The sequence below is a fragment of the Tinamus guttatus genome, unplaced genomic scaffold (assembly GCF_059628265.1).
Source record: "Tinamus guttatus ecotype Peru unplaced genomic scaffold, ASM5962826v1 Tinamus_guttatus_pri_ptg000028l, whole genome shotgun sequence".
NCBI classification, from domain to species: domain Eukaryota; kingdom Metazoa; phylum Chordata; class Aves; order Tinamiformes; family Tinamidae; genus Tinamus; species Tinamus guttatus.
Genome location: NW_028288562.1, coordinates 192546 through 211166, shown reverse-complemented (window position 1 = coordinate 211166; position 18621 = coordinate 192546). Strand labels below are relative to the sequence as shown.

The window sequence follows — 18621 nt, the reverse complement described above, 5'->3', positions numbered from 1 at the left end:
AATGCTACGGCATTAATTATGCATATAAATCACTATACAAAGGACACGCTGTTAATTTTTAATCTTTAATTAATTGTTTGCTGTTTTCGTTACAAAGACTCAAGGCTTAATTAAGCACCAGAGGAATACTCTTTCATGTTTTCTGACAGCCACTGTCACAGCTGAAAGTGTTGAGAGATTCCTCCCCCCGATAGGCTGTCCTCCTCTGCAGCCATCCCAACAGTTCAGGGCACCACCACAAAACGGGTTAAGAAACCCCACGCAAGACACAGGTGACAGAACCAGTTACTGGAGTCGAGCACATGCCCCCTGGGCTCTTCCCTGAACCCTTGGGAATCTGTGAAACAGCTACACACAATTGTAATTATGCCACACATAGTGCAATCTTATAATTTTATTTTTCAGCTTCTCTGAGATTTCCAGGGAAGCCCATCAGAGGCCCTTATAACACACGTGCAGCCGCTGTTCTGTGACAGCGCGCTGCCTTTGGAGCCTGCTCAGCGCCAGCCACACAGCAGGCACGTGTGCTGCTCACACAAAGTATTGAAAGAAGGGCCCAGCTTCTTCCATCAAAGAGGAAAGGAGAAGATGCAGGTCAGCTGTATACCCCAGTCAGCTCCTGCAACAGGAGTAGCAGTTGTTTTTAAAAAAATACAATACAGCACTGTGAAAAAGTAAGCATGTCCCCACTGGTGACACCAGTCGTGCTCAGACAGTTTCTAAACTAATACTTTTAAGGTGGTGCGATTTATCATACAACCAGTATCACCAAGGTCTTAAATAAAACTTCTCTGTAGCTAAAAAAACTTCCCAGAAGCAGTTCATAAACATAACTACTACTCTGGATCACGTTGCCAAAGATCACAGGACAGACAAGTAAATGCCAGCTTGAGGTCCTTCCTAACCTCAAGGACTGCAATCCTGTGAGTACTACCTTGTTCCTTCAAGGCACTAAAAATTAAGTCCTGTGAAAGTTTCTATTAAAAGATACTTTAAAATACATGTTCTGCTCCCTATTTTTCAATCCGAATCCTTCAATATGAATGCGCTGTTGCAAAGATTATAAAAACAGAGATGTATTAAACAGAAGAGTCATTCTTTTTCTTTCGGGCTATTATTCTGTACTTTATTATTTCTTAGTAGCATTATTCATCCAGAGCCGTGTATGCTGAGGATTATGCAAACACAAATCAAAATAATGTTTTCTACCACAAAGAGGCTACTAAGTCAAAAGCACATTAACTGACACAGTCTTCTATGAATAATGAGCTGATTAATGTACAGCTCTCACTTACATGGCCACAGATGTGCAATTTGCATTACTAAGCTTCTGATCTTCACCATTAACTCTGGAAGAGTAATGATATTTCTCCAGCGCTTCCAAAATGTCCAATTTTGTGAGCTAGCAGGGAGACCGAGGAATCTGCTTCTCCAGTCCTTAGTCTGTCACTTGGGATCTGCTATTTATTTTGCAGGCAACCCTGGAAGACTTTGGGAAATATACCTCATCTAATAAGTGTAAGGCTGGGAAGAACAAGTTAACTTTTAAAAGTAATACGAACACTAAAACCTAACTAATGGAATTAGCGTTCTTTAAGTTTATAGGAAGGCGCATAGGGAGCATTCAGAGATGGTAGATCCTGTAAACCAGAAGACTGAGCACTGATGTTCAAAACACTCCTAAGAGACCAATTCTGCAAATCTGTCACAGAAGCCAAAGTACTCACCTTCTTTGAGAGCTCTGTTTAAATACTAAAAGGTCTAAGAATATTTGTATTACTTATGGGACCAATGTACATGTTGACAGGATGTACAAGCTCAGAATGACTGTATATGAAATACCCACAGGTCTCGCACACAGTCTCAAAATGATTCTATGCCAAATATACTCCAGTTATTACCAACTCTTTTCTTTTCTCTCATGGCCACATTAGAGTGTAACACATAGCATCTGGGTTTCTTCCTCAGGCTAAAGAACCACCACTAATAATAAAAATCTGAAGTTCACAGTTCTGTTCCTTCAAAAAATTGTTCATTAAGACCAAGACACAAGAAGTTACTTGTCTTCCAATTTTGATTAAAATTATGTAGAAAAATGGTATCATGCTATATACAACACCATGACTCCTTCATGTTTCTGTACTACTTATGCATTTCTTCAGGCACTAAAGAGACACTAAAGATCAATGAGTTCCTGATATGAGTCAAAATAAGAAAACAAGGCAATATGAAAAATTCTCAAGGCAAATGGCAACAGTCTCATACCTGAGGTAGTGCAAAGCTGACAATAAATACACTGTAATAGATATTCTTCATTGAAAGGAGAAAAAAAAAAAAAGAAAAAGAAAAAGCAAGGCAGAAGAGGCAGTTAGCTCCTTCCATCTCTAACTCCTATGTTATCCAGCCCTACTCAAGGCATTGAACTCTTCAGGTGAAGCGATTAGCAGCTGCCATTCAAAATTCAAAGAACAAGCTTTAGAATTATTTGCCTGCTGCTGTCAACAGGCAGTTTATACTAGTTTATACTATAGTTTATACTATAATCATGATGAATTTTTTCCAGAGACATTGGCTTTCACTGCAGATTTCTGGAAACAGCACAGTAATATGTGGCTTGTTAGGCATAGCTGGAAACAGAAGACAGTTTTAGTTCGTAGTTAGTAGGTCATCTCAGTAGCTGTTGAATTTAACAACTTAATTTACTTTGAATTTAAAAATTAAAATTAATGACAGCAAAAGAGGACAATCCACAGTGCAATTTCAGCTTAATGAACAAGAGCAGCATACATAAATAACTGCAACAGTCTCTGCATTTCACAATCACGGAAGTGAACTTGGTTCCACAGCCGTTTTTCCAATGGAATTCCCATTTCACTCAATTACTGGCTGTTCACTTCACCGTTCTTTCAGCCTTCAAACAGTACTTGGTTTAATTAATTAAACAAATAGGCAACTGTTTGATTAATCAAGTGCACATGCAAAAGCCATTAAAAATTATCATCAAAGAAGTAACTAGCAGTTTCCAGAAGCTTTGCGTTCAGGCTCAGTAATGCCAAGTAAGTTATGGTGTTCCAAGAGGAAAATAATATACATTTAAGGACAGAACCGAGTATGTGTTCAAATGGTGCTATGGAGTAAATCTTCTCTTTTTGGCTGTCCAGTGGCTTCTGAGGTGCTTCCAAGAACTGAAAATTGGGATATACCACACTTCTAATGATGCTGTGGCATATCAACAGGATGTATAAACAGCTGGACAGGGATTGTATGTGCATTAAAAATACATATTGCTGCACTTAAGTAAGAGGATATGAATGTATATCCTAAACGAATCCATAGCCACATACATGCTGAGATGGGGCATGCCATGCAGACCCTCAGGACAATGACAGAAACCGTGGGACAGTGTGAAGATGTTTCTCATTCAAAAGCAACTCAAGACACTTAAAATGCCTGCTGTTAATACTGACGCAGCGCTGTAGTTAAGGCAAGCCCTAACTCCCAGAGAATTAGCTTCTGCCAGGATATTAGGCAAACAAACTACAACCCCTACCTGATGAGCAGGAACGGCTTGCCTGGGATGGCTGGTAAGGCCAACACTACCAGTCCGCTCTGCTGATGTCAAAAATGTCTGAGCAGCTCATAAGCCACCTCATGATCCTCATTTTCAAGTAAATTGCCACTGATCTTGATCTGTCTTAAAATGCAGAGTTATGAACAGCAGAGGCTCAGGAGCTGATTTGTTTCTCGGCTTATCAACAAGACGACAATGAATATTAAGTAAGTAACATTCTAGAACATCCTATATTTCCAGTTAACTAACAGCTGTAAAATAAATAGATGAACTTAGTCTTTTCATGGCTCTCAAATATGGACCCTCAAGTCAAGACACACTGAGCATGTGCAAAACCTTCGTAGACCTTCCGTAGACAAAAGCCCTAAATGGACATATATTTGAAGGGAAGAACAAAACTAGACAAAACCAAAACGTGGTCACTCAGTACGAGTGACATTGCAAATACACATCACCAAAAAAGAACCCAAAAAACTGTATAATTTTAAAACGTTGTATAAAACCCACTGTGTCAGAGGGGGAAAAAATCCTCTCAAATTTGAGAATTACAGTTCACCTAAATGACTGACACTAATTATTGGTGATGATATGAAACTACCATGCATGAAGAAATATTCATCCCACAAAAATGTATCACAGTTCATATAATTAGGCTACATTCATATATCAATAATTGACAACATTTATTTCTTCCAGCTAAATGGCTTTAAATGACTTCTTGGGAAATACAGTGAATGTAGGTTACTATGGTGATCAATGTAATTCAGGAATAATTGGTTTATATTTTAAACAAACACATTAAATTCCTCAACCTGCAGCTGAGAGTAACAGCTTTAGCAACAGCTCTGAACTGTGATTTCCCTGCTTAAAGCCCACGATGTGCTAAAGAAAGGATGAGTGCAGATCCTCCAAGTGAATGATGCATTCAGCCGATCAGACCACAGCGCCCAGTGCGTATGAAACCCTGCCATTCTGCCCTTCACTCCTCGAGTGATAATGCCTCAAACTTACAACAAAGAGCATCATGCAATTTTCCTGTAAATTGGTATCACTGCATATACCAGCTCCATCCTCAGGCATTCTCCTTCATTAATGTAAGCCCAGCACTACTTATTTTTCCAAAGCTACAGTGGTTTGTATTGCCACATAAAACCTACATTTGTTGGCTACATGTAAGCATCAAAGATGTCAAAATATTTTTTCACAGAAGTAGGGATGATTAATTGTGTCCTTTCCAAATTTCTCTATTTTCCTCTAGCATCATATAAATCTATTTTCCCACTTCTGCAGACAAATAGACATTAACTATATTATAATTATTCATTTCTACCTAAACCCATAGTACTAGTGGATGCCAGGAAACAGTAACGGGAAAAGAGGACCCCAGGATCCAAAAGCATCACAAAATAAACTTATCTAATATTGGATATAGCAGGTACTGGTAAAGGTAAATGACGAAAATGGCTCCAGTTTGTCATTCTAGTGATTTTGTTTGTTTGTTTTGCTTTTATGGTTATATTTTGTTGTTCAAGTTGTGTTTTAAACTAATAGGACAACACAGAATATAATTCCAATAACACTGATCTACTGCTATGATATATTTTGACACTTATTAAGAATAATTTAATGTATAGGTTCATGGATGGAAATAACTTCTGTGAAGTTGATGCAATAACTATTAAGAAAGCTCTTGCATGGATTTGCCAAGAGAGGAGGAGCAGTGTGGAGCACTGGAGCCCTTGGAGCAGCCCTCCCAGTGCTGGCTCATTTCTGCAGCCTGAGGATGTAGCTCTTGGGGATTCTCATTGCTGCTATTCCAGATCACAATCTCCCGTTTGCTTTCATTTGTTGTCAGTCAAGAGATTGACTTCCCTTTAAAGCACTTTGCTTTATCACTGTCAATTTTTAAGCTATTTACTTTTTCTTTTGTCAAAAATAAATCTCTCTTGCACAATTACAGCAAAAAATGGATAAGAAACATTTCTCAAACAATCAAGTTGATAACAGAATATTATTTACAAAACAATTACTTGAAGTTATGTGACTGCAGGATAAATCATGGCACTTCAAATCACAATATATAAACACATGGGAAATAAAGAAAGCATCCCAACAAAATCCTCCGCACTAGGAATAAATACTGATAAGCACACATAACAGAGGAAGTATCTTGCACAATATCATATAAATAATCTCTGGCAAAGATCAAAGGAGAGTTAAGTTTCCTAAATCCAAATTATACACTTTTCCTGTACATGGAGTGATCATTCCATTACAGTTTCTGGGAAAACCAAAACATATAGTAGAAGACGAGCTGATTGGTTCTGTATACCAAAAACTATTATATGAATGGAGAGCTACAGCAGGTTTTATTTAGCATATATATCAAATGCACAAACTTTAAGAAATAACAATGAATGCATTTTTAAAGTTCTGCCTCTTCTGCCTCTACCAGTACTAGTCAAAAAGTATTTTTAAAAATTCTTTCAATCTCTCCTCTTCTGCTGTTCCTTGCCTTCTTCTCCTTAAAACCTCCAAGTCCATCATCCAAAATGATAAAGTCTTATTGTCAATATAATTATAAGACTGGACTCAAGTACTCCAGGGAATTTAGACATCCGCATGATGCCCTAGCATGGTACATGCACCGTTACGTCTCTCTCAATTATGTGAAAGACAAATGAGACCTCATAAAACCCTGACAGTTCCCGACTGGGTACATATGTGAAAAGGAACCAGAATAAGTTTATTCTCTCCAAAGTCACTGGAAGTAAATTCTCAATATTCATCCACTGAAAATGATATAATTCAACTAAATTCAACCTTTCTATGAAAATTTACAACCACATCTTCTGTTATAAATAATATCCTAAACCTCTCAAAAAAACTGGCTAGCCCATATTAAGAGATGTGAATCTGTGAAATTCTGAGTTTTCTTGGATCTCAGTAGGTTCATTAAAGCCTAGACAACTCTAACAGGAAGCATCTGACAAAAAACAACAGTGGACAGTGTGAGACAGCAGTGCAAGTAAGATGCCTGGTATATAATACCATGAGCAAAGTCAGGAATTTAGCCATCTACTTACTAAATATAAAAGCAATGTATAATCCTACATTCATTTGAAAACTGAAGCCAAGTTTCCAATACGAATATTTCTCTAAGGCAGATCCACATTTACCAATTATGTAGAGAAGGAAACATTTTTGACTCAAAGCAAAAAGGCACCTAAGAAAGTTTGACACTGTAATTCCAGGATGGGATGTCCTACTAGCAAAAAAATAAAAAAAATAAAAATAAAAATAAAAAAAATAAAAAAGGACATGCAGAAATCCCTAGAGTGCAACCACAAAAAATAAATAAAAAAATAATTTCCAAAGTAACTGGAAGAAAAAAAAAAAAAAACTTTACAGATGAGTGAAAAAAATGCTATTTATTCATCAGGACTTCTAACAAAACTGTGACACAGTTCATGAGAGCTTCTTTTTTAAAAGGACTTGTCATTTCCAAGTGACAGAATGTATAAGCAATAAGCAGTAATGACTCAGCTGCATTGTTTTGCTCCTGAATATAGAAAATGAATTTTCACCTCATAAAAAAACCTGTATCTGTAATACAGTTTTACAAAAGTACAGTTAAATCTTCTCAGGAGAGCACACAAAATCTTCTTAAAATGATTTTCAGTTCAGAGAAAGGCTTTGAAAAAGTAATCACAAGGAAGAGCTGTATAATAAGGATAGCGTAATTTTTTATATTATATAGCTATTGGCTACATAAAATATCTTTTTAAGCTATTATATTATATTCTCAAGTGTAAGACTGCCAAAATCAGATAATAATTTTTAAACGCTGGAATAGCACACCAGCTATTAGTTTTTAAAGACCTAGGTAAACTAAAAGAACATGAAAACCTATCAGTTTATTCTTGCAGTCTGGACAGCTGCTGTGCACAGAATGATGCATATGAATAGCAAGAAAAAAAAAACAGATAATACTAAGATTGCTGAAGAGAAAAAAACAGGTCTGGCTGCTTACTGAATGGCCTTGAGTATAGAAAATTGCCTCAGAACATGAAAAATTACAGCTGCACATATTGTTGACAATCGGAAGAATAATGATTTCATAAATTCTATTCTTCCTGTAAATAGGCTTTACCCTAACCTACTTCATTTTGGCATCCACACATATCCTATTTATTATGTGTAGGATTGCACTCCAGCATAAATATCAGAAACAGAAAATACAGTAAGCATTCTGATTTTTCTCAAATTATAACATCCACCACTTGAACAGTGAGTGGCTCTGTAACTCCATCAAGGTTTCTTTTTTTTTTAAATCGTGTGACACTTCCATAAATTATTTGATTTTTTTTTTTATTACCTTACCAGAAAGGAGGAAGTAGAAGCTTAAGCACTTTAAAAGCACAGACCTCACAGTCAGATAGAAGCAGAAATACCATTAAATCTCAGTAGTTTTAGCTTTCACTTGCGGAGACAGAACAGCTTTCACAGAAATTGTGATTTGATCCTACAATACAAGGTCTTTCAAAATAAATTAAGTCTTGACTTGCTTCTCCTAGTGAATATTTTCTAGGTGTTCACATAGCTCACGTCAGAGATGGAAAATCATGCAAAAAATCTGTGCTCAAAAATCATTTAAAAATGTGAGCAGAGGAGAAGAAAATAGGAATAAAGTTTTAGGCACTCTTCTAGAACACATATGGAAAAATAAAGGCTCGGGATACAAAAGTCAGCAACAGAATTGTAAGACAACAATCATTCATTGAGCACAAAAAATCAAATATCCTTCTTAGGCATCTACTGCTCGGCCTCCAGGAGACCTGCAGGTGTTTGAGACTTCCTTGAAGGTCACAGCTTCAACTAATAAGCAGACTAGGCTGTAGTACTTTCTAAGCTAACTAGAAGCAATTTCAATGGAGGTGACTACAGAAATAATTGACTTAAGCCCTACCTATTTCTTTTGCCACTACAGAATATTTAGATGTTATTTTCACGAAGAAAAACAAAAGGAATTCTTTAAGGAGAGAAATAGAAATGGATCCAATTTGCGTGGAAAAGTTTTTACTTTATAGAAGAACTCATCTCCCATCACTTCTTCAAAAGGAGTCTAGTGGGTTAAAGGCATGCTGAGATTTTGCATGAACCTCAATTAAACAAACCTTCAATAAGCTTTAATTCACTTGTTCTTTTACATAATTGAATTCAAGCTCTCCTCAAACTACTTACTGTAGAAAAAGATAGTGATGAAAGGAAACTGTAAAGAAATAGAGGGGTAAGTCTTCACATAACCAATTTCTACTCTGGCTGGGTCATTAAGAAGGAACCAGGAATAATTCCCTTCTCACTTTGGGAAGATAGAGGCTTGCATGAAATGAGTCTTAAAGGGGAAGAGAGCCTCCTGCAGGAGTTTGTTCTTGAAAATATATTAACAATTTAACATAAATAAACATATTGTACTTTGCTACCAACTTTAATTTTCCTTGCAATATAAACAGTAATTTTGTAGTGTCTTCGGATCTTTTCCTTTTGCCTCCATGTCTATGAACTACATGAAACTGAACAGCTGGACAGCACTCCTATGTTTATTTTGGAGAATTTAATCATTAAACTGTTAATAATGTGGTATTTTATTCACTTAAACTATACTGCAACTAGTACCAATATTCTGAAGAAATAGTCCATACATCAGCTGTATGTTACTATACCATCTTCTCAACCAGGCTACCTTCTACCATATCTGTCATCAATACTGGACTGGCACATAGTTTCAGCTGCAACTAAGCAGATTAAAAGCAAATTTCAGCAACTGAATAGCTGTAATATTTGGTCCCAGAGGAGGCATAATATGATCAAAGTCCAAATTCCTACAACCAAGGTCACTTATGAATATGCTTAAACCTCACATGTGTGATCCCACTTACTTCAGTGAGGATACTGATGTGCCTTAGGCTAAATAAATGCTTAATGCCCTACTGAGAAGGTTTCACAGCGAATGCTTGAAGGACAGAACAGTGCTTCCTAATGGAAAGATGTCTTTTTTCTAAGTATTTGGTGATATGCTGTGACATTTCCCCCCACCCCCCAAAAAACTAATGAAGATATGAACAACATGCATATAGACTAAACGAACAACAACACAGAAGAGATCAGAGTCCATAATAAACTTAAAAATAAAAATCAAAGGGATATGTCGTAAATGTAAAACATGCTGAATCATTCTTAATGAGATTGGAATATGAAGAGAACAGTAATACACTGGCCTAAATTCTGCTATCAAATTTCAAATACACTTTGTAGTAATAAATAAAGGGACAAATCATCCCCACACATAATTAGCAAGTAGGTTGATCTCCAAGGAATTTTGCCAACTCCAGAATGCCTAACCTACAATTTAAAACTGCAGCTAGCATTATTTAATGAAGAAGTGCGGTGATTTGTTTCTACAACAGAAGGAACAGAATGGTCTGCCAAGAGTGGGATTCTCCATTATTAACCTGAGCACAGAATTTTGGTGATATTTATAAATTTGTCAGCTATGTAAACTTTTAAGTGTGGAAGCAAGCAAGAAGCATCTTCAGCTTTTTTTAACTTCAAAAAGCAACGCTTAATGAATATGCCATCTGAAATCAAGTTGGAAAGGCCCATGCTGTTTGCATTATGCTTCAAATAGCTACCTGGGAAAGAACGCAAAGCAAAAAGCCATCCAACATTTTGTTTTTAAATAGAAAGCAAATGGAGATAGGTCAGGAGAAGAGCTACAGAAGCACATGTAAAATGTTTGCATTGTATCAACGTAACAAATTCAAGCAGCAAAATCAATAGGTGAAGAACCTCTGGACGTATGGTGGTACAATCACAACTTCAGTCACGCACGTGGTGGTCACCGCCACCCAAACACACACGCGCGTAACTGCACACTCTGTGTGTGCGCTGCGGGCTTAGGCCACAGGGCCTCAGAACTAGGAACTATTTGCATTGAATCTCATATATGCTGGTGACAACATGTTTAAGTAACATGATGTCTATGCCACTGTATCTTTAACACATAATTTTCAACACATGCTAACAGTGACTTTATTTTTAGAAAGTAAAGAATACTTTTTCCTCCAAAATCTCGATCCTGCGAGAACTCCAGATCAATTTGAACAAACAAGTTAAAGAACAAGCAGAGAATGAAACAAAGAAACCAAACCTTAGAAATAGTTATTCTATCTTTTATTCATGAGGAAAAATGTAGTAGAAATACAAAGCTTGTCAAAACTATTTTCTGTGAAATTAGCAGTTTTGGGGAAAAGCACAGGAATAAAAATAATACTACAACACAGCTGTACTTTTATCTACTGCTTGCTTTTCAACCACCAAATGTATTTTTAAACTAAATTACTTGGACTCAAGAAAACCTATGTGATAAAAAAAATATATATGGTGCAGCCAGGAAGACATTCAACAGGTTGATCATACTGCCTGGCCTCAGACAGTTAGCAAAATCACAATCATAACAACAAGTATATCACCAACACTTTTTTTTTCCATCTCGTTTTTTTCGGTGCTATTTGCAGTCATAGTTCCCTTAACCTTTGGGAAGATATCCATTTAACCCTTTATTTGTCAAAAACAAGACAAGACCTCAGTAGCTGTGCTTGCAGGGCTCAGAAATATTCCGAGCAGGAGGAGAGAGCGGGCCTGTTAGCCAGGCTGCAACCAGCACGCACACCACGAGCAGTTCTGTTCTACTTCTCACCCTTGCCGACTGAGTGGTTCCTGTGCGGCAGTACAAAACCTGTCACTAGTTCGGAAAAGCATGGGTTTGAAGATTTGCAGTTGTTTGAGGAATTAAAGCATATAAAACCTACGCTACAAACTGAAATCCCTCAAAGAAATGCGTTTGCTTGACCTATTCCGTCAATTATGTTCTGGCAGTTCAAGCACCTGCGCCCAGCGGCAGCATAGTCTAACATCATCCTCTGCCCTACCACCTGCCTAGGCATCCGTTCCTTGTTTGCTTGCATCTTGAGTGGTCTTAAGAGAATATGTCTCACTGCAACCATCTTTTCAACATCACACAAGGTGTTGCCTACAGAAATGTGGGTATTTTTCAGTTCTGTGCAGGCTTAAAATTTTCTTTTTCACCACGGCTCACAGTCAAAGAGAAATACTTTTCATGGAGCAAGAATCCAAGGACTTCCAAGTTATCCATTCATCAGACTACGTATTTGGAATGGGGAAAATGCATGCCAACAATCAACTTCTTACAGACAAACGCTTGGCTCAACTACTCTTAAATATCACACTGATGCATGCTTAGTTCTACCTATAGATTCACTGTAATAGAAATTTATGCATACTTTGCCCCTTGCAGATTCATCAGCATACATGACATCCATGCTGCAATAGAGCACTTGTTGCTTTTGTCCACTTCTCAGAAGCACTTTCTACATGCTCTGATTTATAACCATACTTCAAATTCAACGAGAAGGACCAGTACTGATGCCATCCTCGGTGCACTTAATGCAGGGACTGTCCTTTGCAGGTGAGATCGGAGCAGAGGCAAGGAGATGCTCTGACAAGCTTCCATTTAAGGCTGTTATCACTGGAAAAGCTTTTGTAGAAGAATTTCAAAAACAGGCAACTTAGTAAGAGATAGCCTGACATTTCTCATTATGGGCCACATTGAACAATCCCAGCATAAACTGAAATACAGAAGGTGAAAAAGAAAAAATCTTCACGCTCGCCTTTCAGACTTCATCCCAAATTGTTTCTCTAGCAGAGATGGGTGTACGGTTTCCTTCTCACAATACACTTCACAAATTGAGCTACGACTCTGAATTACAAAAGCATGCGCTTCTTTTGGGAGTCTCCGAGAGGCCAAAATCCTTCTTTCAAAGCTCCTCTTCTACCAACCTACCTCCAAAGCTTTTCTCCCAATTGGCTCACTTTCTCTAGCTCAAACAGAGCTTCGGCAGATCTCAAGATTTTTTTTTTCCCTACCTGGTACTCACTTGTGAATTCCTTCCTCCTCAAAAGAAGTTGTAAGTAAAACCAGAAAGCAAAAACCTAAGCCATGTTAATGATTTGTCAGATTCCTCACAGGGCCAAAGAGGGGACAGCAGGCTCTCACATCACAAGAGACTCAGTCACAAAAGAGACAACAGTAAAGGCAAATAATATTTTCAAACACTACAAAAGATCTGATTCTATCTTTCAGTAATGATGTGTGGTAGGTACACCTTTGGAAAGGTTTAAAAAGTCCTTAAGTTCAAACTCCAGCTGATGAGTTTGATAGGCTACTGCAGAACTTTTTTTCTTCCTCTGATAAATCTGGGGTTGACTTTTTTTTTTTTCCAGAGAAGTAAAGACAAAGGTAAGAGCAACAGTAACAGCAGCAAATACATCAGCAGTTGCAGTGTCTAGATCACTTCCTGGAATGAGATATGAATAGGCACAAAATATAATCAAGTGGTCTCTAAACATTAGAATAACTCTAGATATTACGTTCCATCCCAATGTTAGCTGGCTATTAAACTTTAATGGCAAATCCTTCTGAAAATGGAAGTGCCACTTTCTACATGCTTCTGCACAAGTACAACTTTCACACTGCTTATTCATCCAGTCTCTGACTTTCCTTCCCCAAGAAACAAGCAGAGCCCTGCACTTGTGCTGGTGAGGCTGCTGCTTCCTAACACCATTTGATTGCAAAAAGGGGAGTTTGGAATGGTGATAGCAATTTGGCATTTAAAAATAAGTATAATTAAGCTGTGCAGCCATATCAAAACCCAGAACTCTACTTCTACCTGTCACTAGGACAGCTGCAAAACTCATTCAATTATCTGCTAATCTCGCAACTACTCCTTACTTAAAAAAAAAATAAAAATAAAAAAAATAAAGTAGGAACATATCACAGAAGGATAACCCGTGGCTTCTCATCTCTCCTTGAGATTTTACTTTCCCTGCTCATCATTTTCATTTTTTTTAATAGCTAAAGAGTAGGAGTGCTACAACAGTGATGTTAGTATACTAGAGCTTCAGACAGTTATTCGTTTCAGTTACATTAACAGAAAACTATGCAAAGATCATGGTCTTCTTTCTGAATATCCACTTAGAAAGAAAAACACTATAGGGCACGAAATATCAATTTCCACCATTTCAAAATTCAGTTTGTCAAGTCAGTTCCTTTACATCTGTAAACCTGGAGACTGGAAGACATTTACTCGGGTGAATAACAAAGCATGTATTGCACATGCATAAAATTAAACATGCACTTAGAAAACCTCTAACACAGAAATAGGATTAAGTCAGGTTTGAATGGGAGTCTAAAATGTGTCCTACATCTGAAATTCTATTTTGTGAGAGTTGAAAAATATTTAGACTGAAAGAGTACATTTTCATATTTCAATTCTAATTCATCTGTTTTCCAGCAACTGAGACAATTTCATTTCTGAAATACACAATGAAGTAACTATGTTTTATGTGTTCGTTGGATCATTGCTCTACAGATGAGACAATACTCAATCTGCAAAGGCTAAAGACAAATCTCTTCTAAAAATTAGAGCAGACTACATTATTCAAACCTATGCAGCAGGCATTCAAGCCATACTATGAGAGATGCAGGACAGTCTGCTGCAGGATGTGCTTAATACTGCAAACGGTAAACATTCCTACTTATTCCAGCTGCACCACTTGGTACAAACCCTCAGCACACACGCATCCATCTTCATCAAAACAGGGTGAGTGGTAGTAGTTTTATGACACTGAGAGCAAATAGTTAAGAAATTACAAAATACTTTGGATATCTACGGCTTTATGAGCTTAGAAAAGATTTGTTGTATTCATAGCTAAACAAAGCTAAACATATGAATATAAATATTGTCTTTTTCAATGGGTTGGGTATAATTTAAGCAAATAAATCACCCATATTAACACGTACTACTTTAATAATTTCTCCACCGCTTACATCACTCAAGATAAAGGTCTTCATTACATTTGAGCAATCAATACCTGGAATCAAGTAAGATATGTTTCACTGGGAAAAATGAAAGTGAATATGGCTAAATTAATGCTGTCACTTTCTATAAACAGTCAATGGTATTCCACTCTACCAACCACTAACTTCATTATTTTACAACAGGAAATCCACCCTGCATCATATTTTAGAAGACTAATTTACTTAGAGTAATAAAAAGATACCCTCAAGGCTCATCATGTTTGTCATATTACAACTAGTTTTAAATATTCCAGCTTAAGAACAGTACATAAAATTCCAAGCAAATCAAACTGATTAATAACTGATAAACTGATTTTTTCTTTCTATTTTCTTGCTGGTATCAAAGATCTGCAGTGGAAGCACCAATACTGTATTGATACTGTACTGTACCAGCATAAGTTCTCCCTCAATTCAGAATATTCTCTTCCCACAGTTTGTCAAAGAAAGAAGAGAAAAAAGTTAGGAATATGCTTTTATTTCTAGTATTCATCCTGCTTCATAGTGCCTTTTTGCAGGAACCTCATTTCACAGGGACGCTGCTGGAAGGCAACAAGCACCATGTGAAAGGTCAAAAGGATGCAATAAGGTCACAAGGGAAAATTGGTTCGGATAATAAAAAATATATATTGCAACCACACAAGCTCCAAGAGATCTTTGCCCCTTTTTCTCCTCTGTAGCTTTGTGTTTTTACTAATAAACACTTCCAAACTATGTAAGTGTTTATTCCTTAGCTGATGAAGTTTCTTAAAATGTGGAGCTGCTTAAGCAGCATTAACCAGTCCCTCCACTGCACTTACTTAACTTAGCATTAACCAGTCCCTCCACTGCACTTACTAATTGTGGCACTACGCTTGACAAGCATTCAGCCTCCCCACGACGGAGCAGGCATCGCTACTCAAGTCTAAGGTGTGATATTAGTCCTGCTTTCCTTGTAAACCCATTTTAATTCTAAATTTTAAGTCAACAGCTAGCAAATTACTTCATGTAACTTTATTTTCAGGCAGGTCACATACTAAAATTAAAATAATTCCTTGTTTTATATAACCTCCATTACAAAAACAAATTCTGGCAAAACAGCACTGGTTGATCTTCAGGGTGATATCTATCATCTTTCTGTTTATGAAAAAGACAAGATTAAAGACCTTTTTTAAGTATTCTGTGTCCCAATTATCTGCAAGAGCTGAGAGGTGCACACCCAGAAATACGATCCCTTCCATCTGATGGGCTGATAAAACTTTAAAGCTCTGTATTAAACTAGCTGCATATCTGCATTGTAAGCACTTGATCACTCCTGTATCCAGCTGCCTATAAAAAAAACTGCATAAATAATATTTAATTCTGTTTTCAAACTGCAGTAGGTCAGAAGAATGCTAATTAAATACAAATGAAGTGGCCTTTCTGTGCTGGTGTGGGCGGGAGGGGGTGGGCAGAGAGAATAAGCCCCAAAAATCAAAACATAAAATGAATAGATTTGAAATTTTTAAATAAAATTTTACTTCAACAGCATTAATGTATTTTAAGGTCTTACATACTCCAAGAGCCACAAATCTCTATAAATCAATCCTTTTATTTCTATATCTAAAAAAGGATTAAGATGACAACTTTTAAGCAACCAAGTCTAACCATTTTGTACCGGATCCTAAGACAGTATAAACAAAGACATCAGCTTAAAGCAATGAGATGCTGTCAACTTATACTCTGAATCTGTCCTTTCAACTGTTTATTCTAACAAAGACAATGACAAATCCCACAAATTCTGCATTTTCTGCAGCTAGACGCAACCATGAATAACACACACAAACAAATGACAGAGCGATATATTAATAAAAGGAACAACTTTGTGTTTGAAAATAATGCATAGACTCCAGTGGAAGGTCTTTACATTAGCTCTCAAAATACAAATGGTCATCATTCTTCCAACTGCAGTGCAGACAATCCTGTTTTAAAAGCCCCTCATCTACTCTGGATAATAGGCTAAAAGTAGAATGATTATGTACCATATCACACCCCATCCTAATTTTTTTTCACTAAGGGATGTGTCATTTAGGTGTTAGGATCTTACCTTATCCAGAAGCCACTATCAAACCTTTATAAGAAGATGTGGGACACAATTTTTCTATCCCTGTTAACTCAACACGTTATAAACAGAAAAGTAGAAAACACAGGTGGGGCAAAGTACAGAATGGTAGGGAAGTTTATTTATGGAAAACAGTTCTGCCTATGAATTCATTTCCAAAACATCTGGGGAATAAGTCTAAAATTATGATTTTTCATAAAAAGTAAGGCTCATTCTGGAGTTTTTTGACCCATTTTTTCTACACTCACTCAATTGTTTTTTCTGTAAACAATAAGTACCATTTCAGCATCAGTTTGAAAGGGCACTTTTCTGGGTAGTTAATTTGATTCATCCTCTACCATGTAGCTTTCAGTAACTTGCAAAGCTGTGGTCACTTGCTGCTACAGCCTTGCATTTCTATGGGGCACTATACCTTCTGCCAATTAAAAGTAAATCACTATTTTTGTTCTATCTGTGATCAAATCCAAAACACTCACCAATTTTCCTTTCCTTCTGATTATTTCCACAACGATATTAAATCTCTCCGAACCCTCTTGAATTAGTAGGACTCTGTGGACTCTATCATTCCATGTCCCAGGAAGAGGAACACAAAATTCCCTGTTGCAAGTGACACCACATGTTCCTTATGATGCTTCATATCAAGACCTTGTTTATTGTAAAATTGTTCTGAATGCACCTTGAGTCAACTTTGGTTATTGTTATTAATGAATAAAATTCTAGGTAATTCAAAGTGTAACACTGATTTAACCAGCCATGAAAGAAAGGACCAGGTTTTACTCAAGTCTCAAGTAAAACATTGTATTTGAAGCATACTACTCTTGCACACACAGAACAGGATCATAAATCTATCAGCAAGAGTCTTGTTGGCAACTACCCAGGCGGCGGCAGTCATTTTAAGTATCTAGATAATCAAATGGGTCTGTTCTTGGGGCCGCACAATTGGGCATCTTCCACATCTAAAAAACCACTTCCATTTGACAACGGACCATATGAAGCGATCCACAAGAAGAGGCCAAATCCTCAGCAAAGGCAGCATCTCAAACAGCAGTAAGCAAGCGATCAGCAAATGCAGTGCCCAAGAGCAGCTCTTGGTCAAATGTCAAAGGCATTTAAAACTATCAGGCTACAAAATGCACAGCGCTCTTCCCTTCATAAAAGAACTTTGCTGTTTCCCAGTAATTGGACTGAACACATTTCTTCATATTTCTAAAAATATAATGCCTAGCTGAAGATATCCAGCATTTGTCTGACTTACCAGAATGACGGTGATGTTGTTCCTCTAGGAATTCTAAGTCAAGCATTAGGTCATCTTCATCCAGCTCACAGGAACCCAAGTTATTCAAGACATCCTGACATTAAAAAAACAGAAAAGTTGACATTTAGACTGATTTTTTTTTAATCAACTATAGGCCAGTGGTAAAATTTATGAACTGTCCAAGTAGAAACATATCTGTCACTATTCTGGTATTCAAAGAAGCTTGAATACTTATCTGCAAAACGCAATTAGAAATAATGCTGTCCTTATAATTTCATTCTTATACTATTCAACTTCAATGATTATTTATATATTTGTAAGTTTAATCCTAGCTTTTTATGATGCATAATGCAGTTACTTTATTATAACACAATTATCAGTACTTGATTTCCACTAAAACTGTTCTTTCTAAGCACTATATGCCTTTACTAATACTCTCTGAAGACAGAATTCCTGTTCCAGGACATGGGCACAAAGAAACACAACTTTAGGAGAGAGAACAAATTCAGGAAAAAAGAATCAATTAATGAATTATTAAGGTGAATATAAAGGCTCATTACACTGTCAGAGTAGAAAGCCTGAAATAAAAGACGTAGTTACCTAGTTCTCCATTCCCTTTTTATTATTCGTTATATTTTCTAAGTTCAGTTGAAGCAGGTAAGTGGGGTTTGTACAATACGTCCTTTGAAAAGTAAAAAGGGATGTGGCAACTGTATTCC

General features: G+C 36.9%; 1 protein-coding gene across 1 annotated transcript in view; it reads right to left on the bottom strand.

Moving 5' to 3' along the window:
- The window catches only part of CCSER1 (coiled-coil serine rich protein 1), a 517309-nt gene that overhangs the window by 396373 nt on the left and 102315 nt on the right, over nucleotides 1–18621 (bottom strand). Inside the window, exon 4 of the mRNA XM_088529607.1 lies at nucleotides 17903–17996. Coding sequence (XP_088385733.1) covers nucleotides 17903–17996 — 94 coding nt within the window. The remainder of the gene's footprint in view (nucleotides 1–17902; nucleotides 17997–18621) is intronic.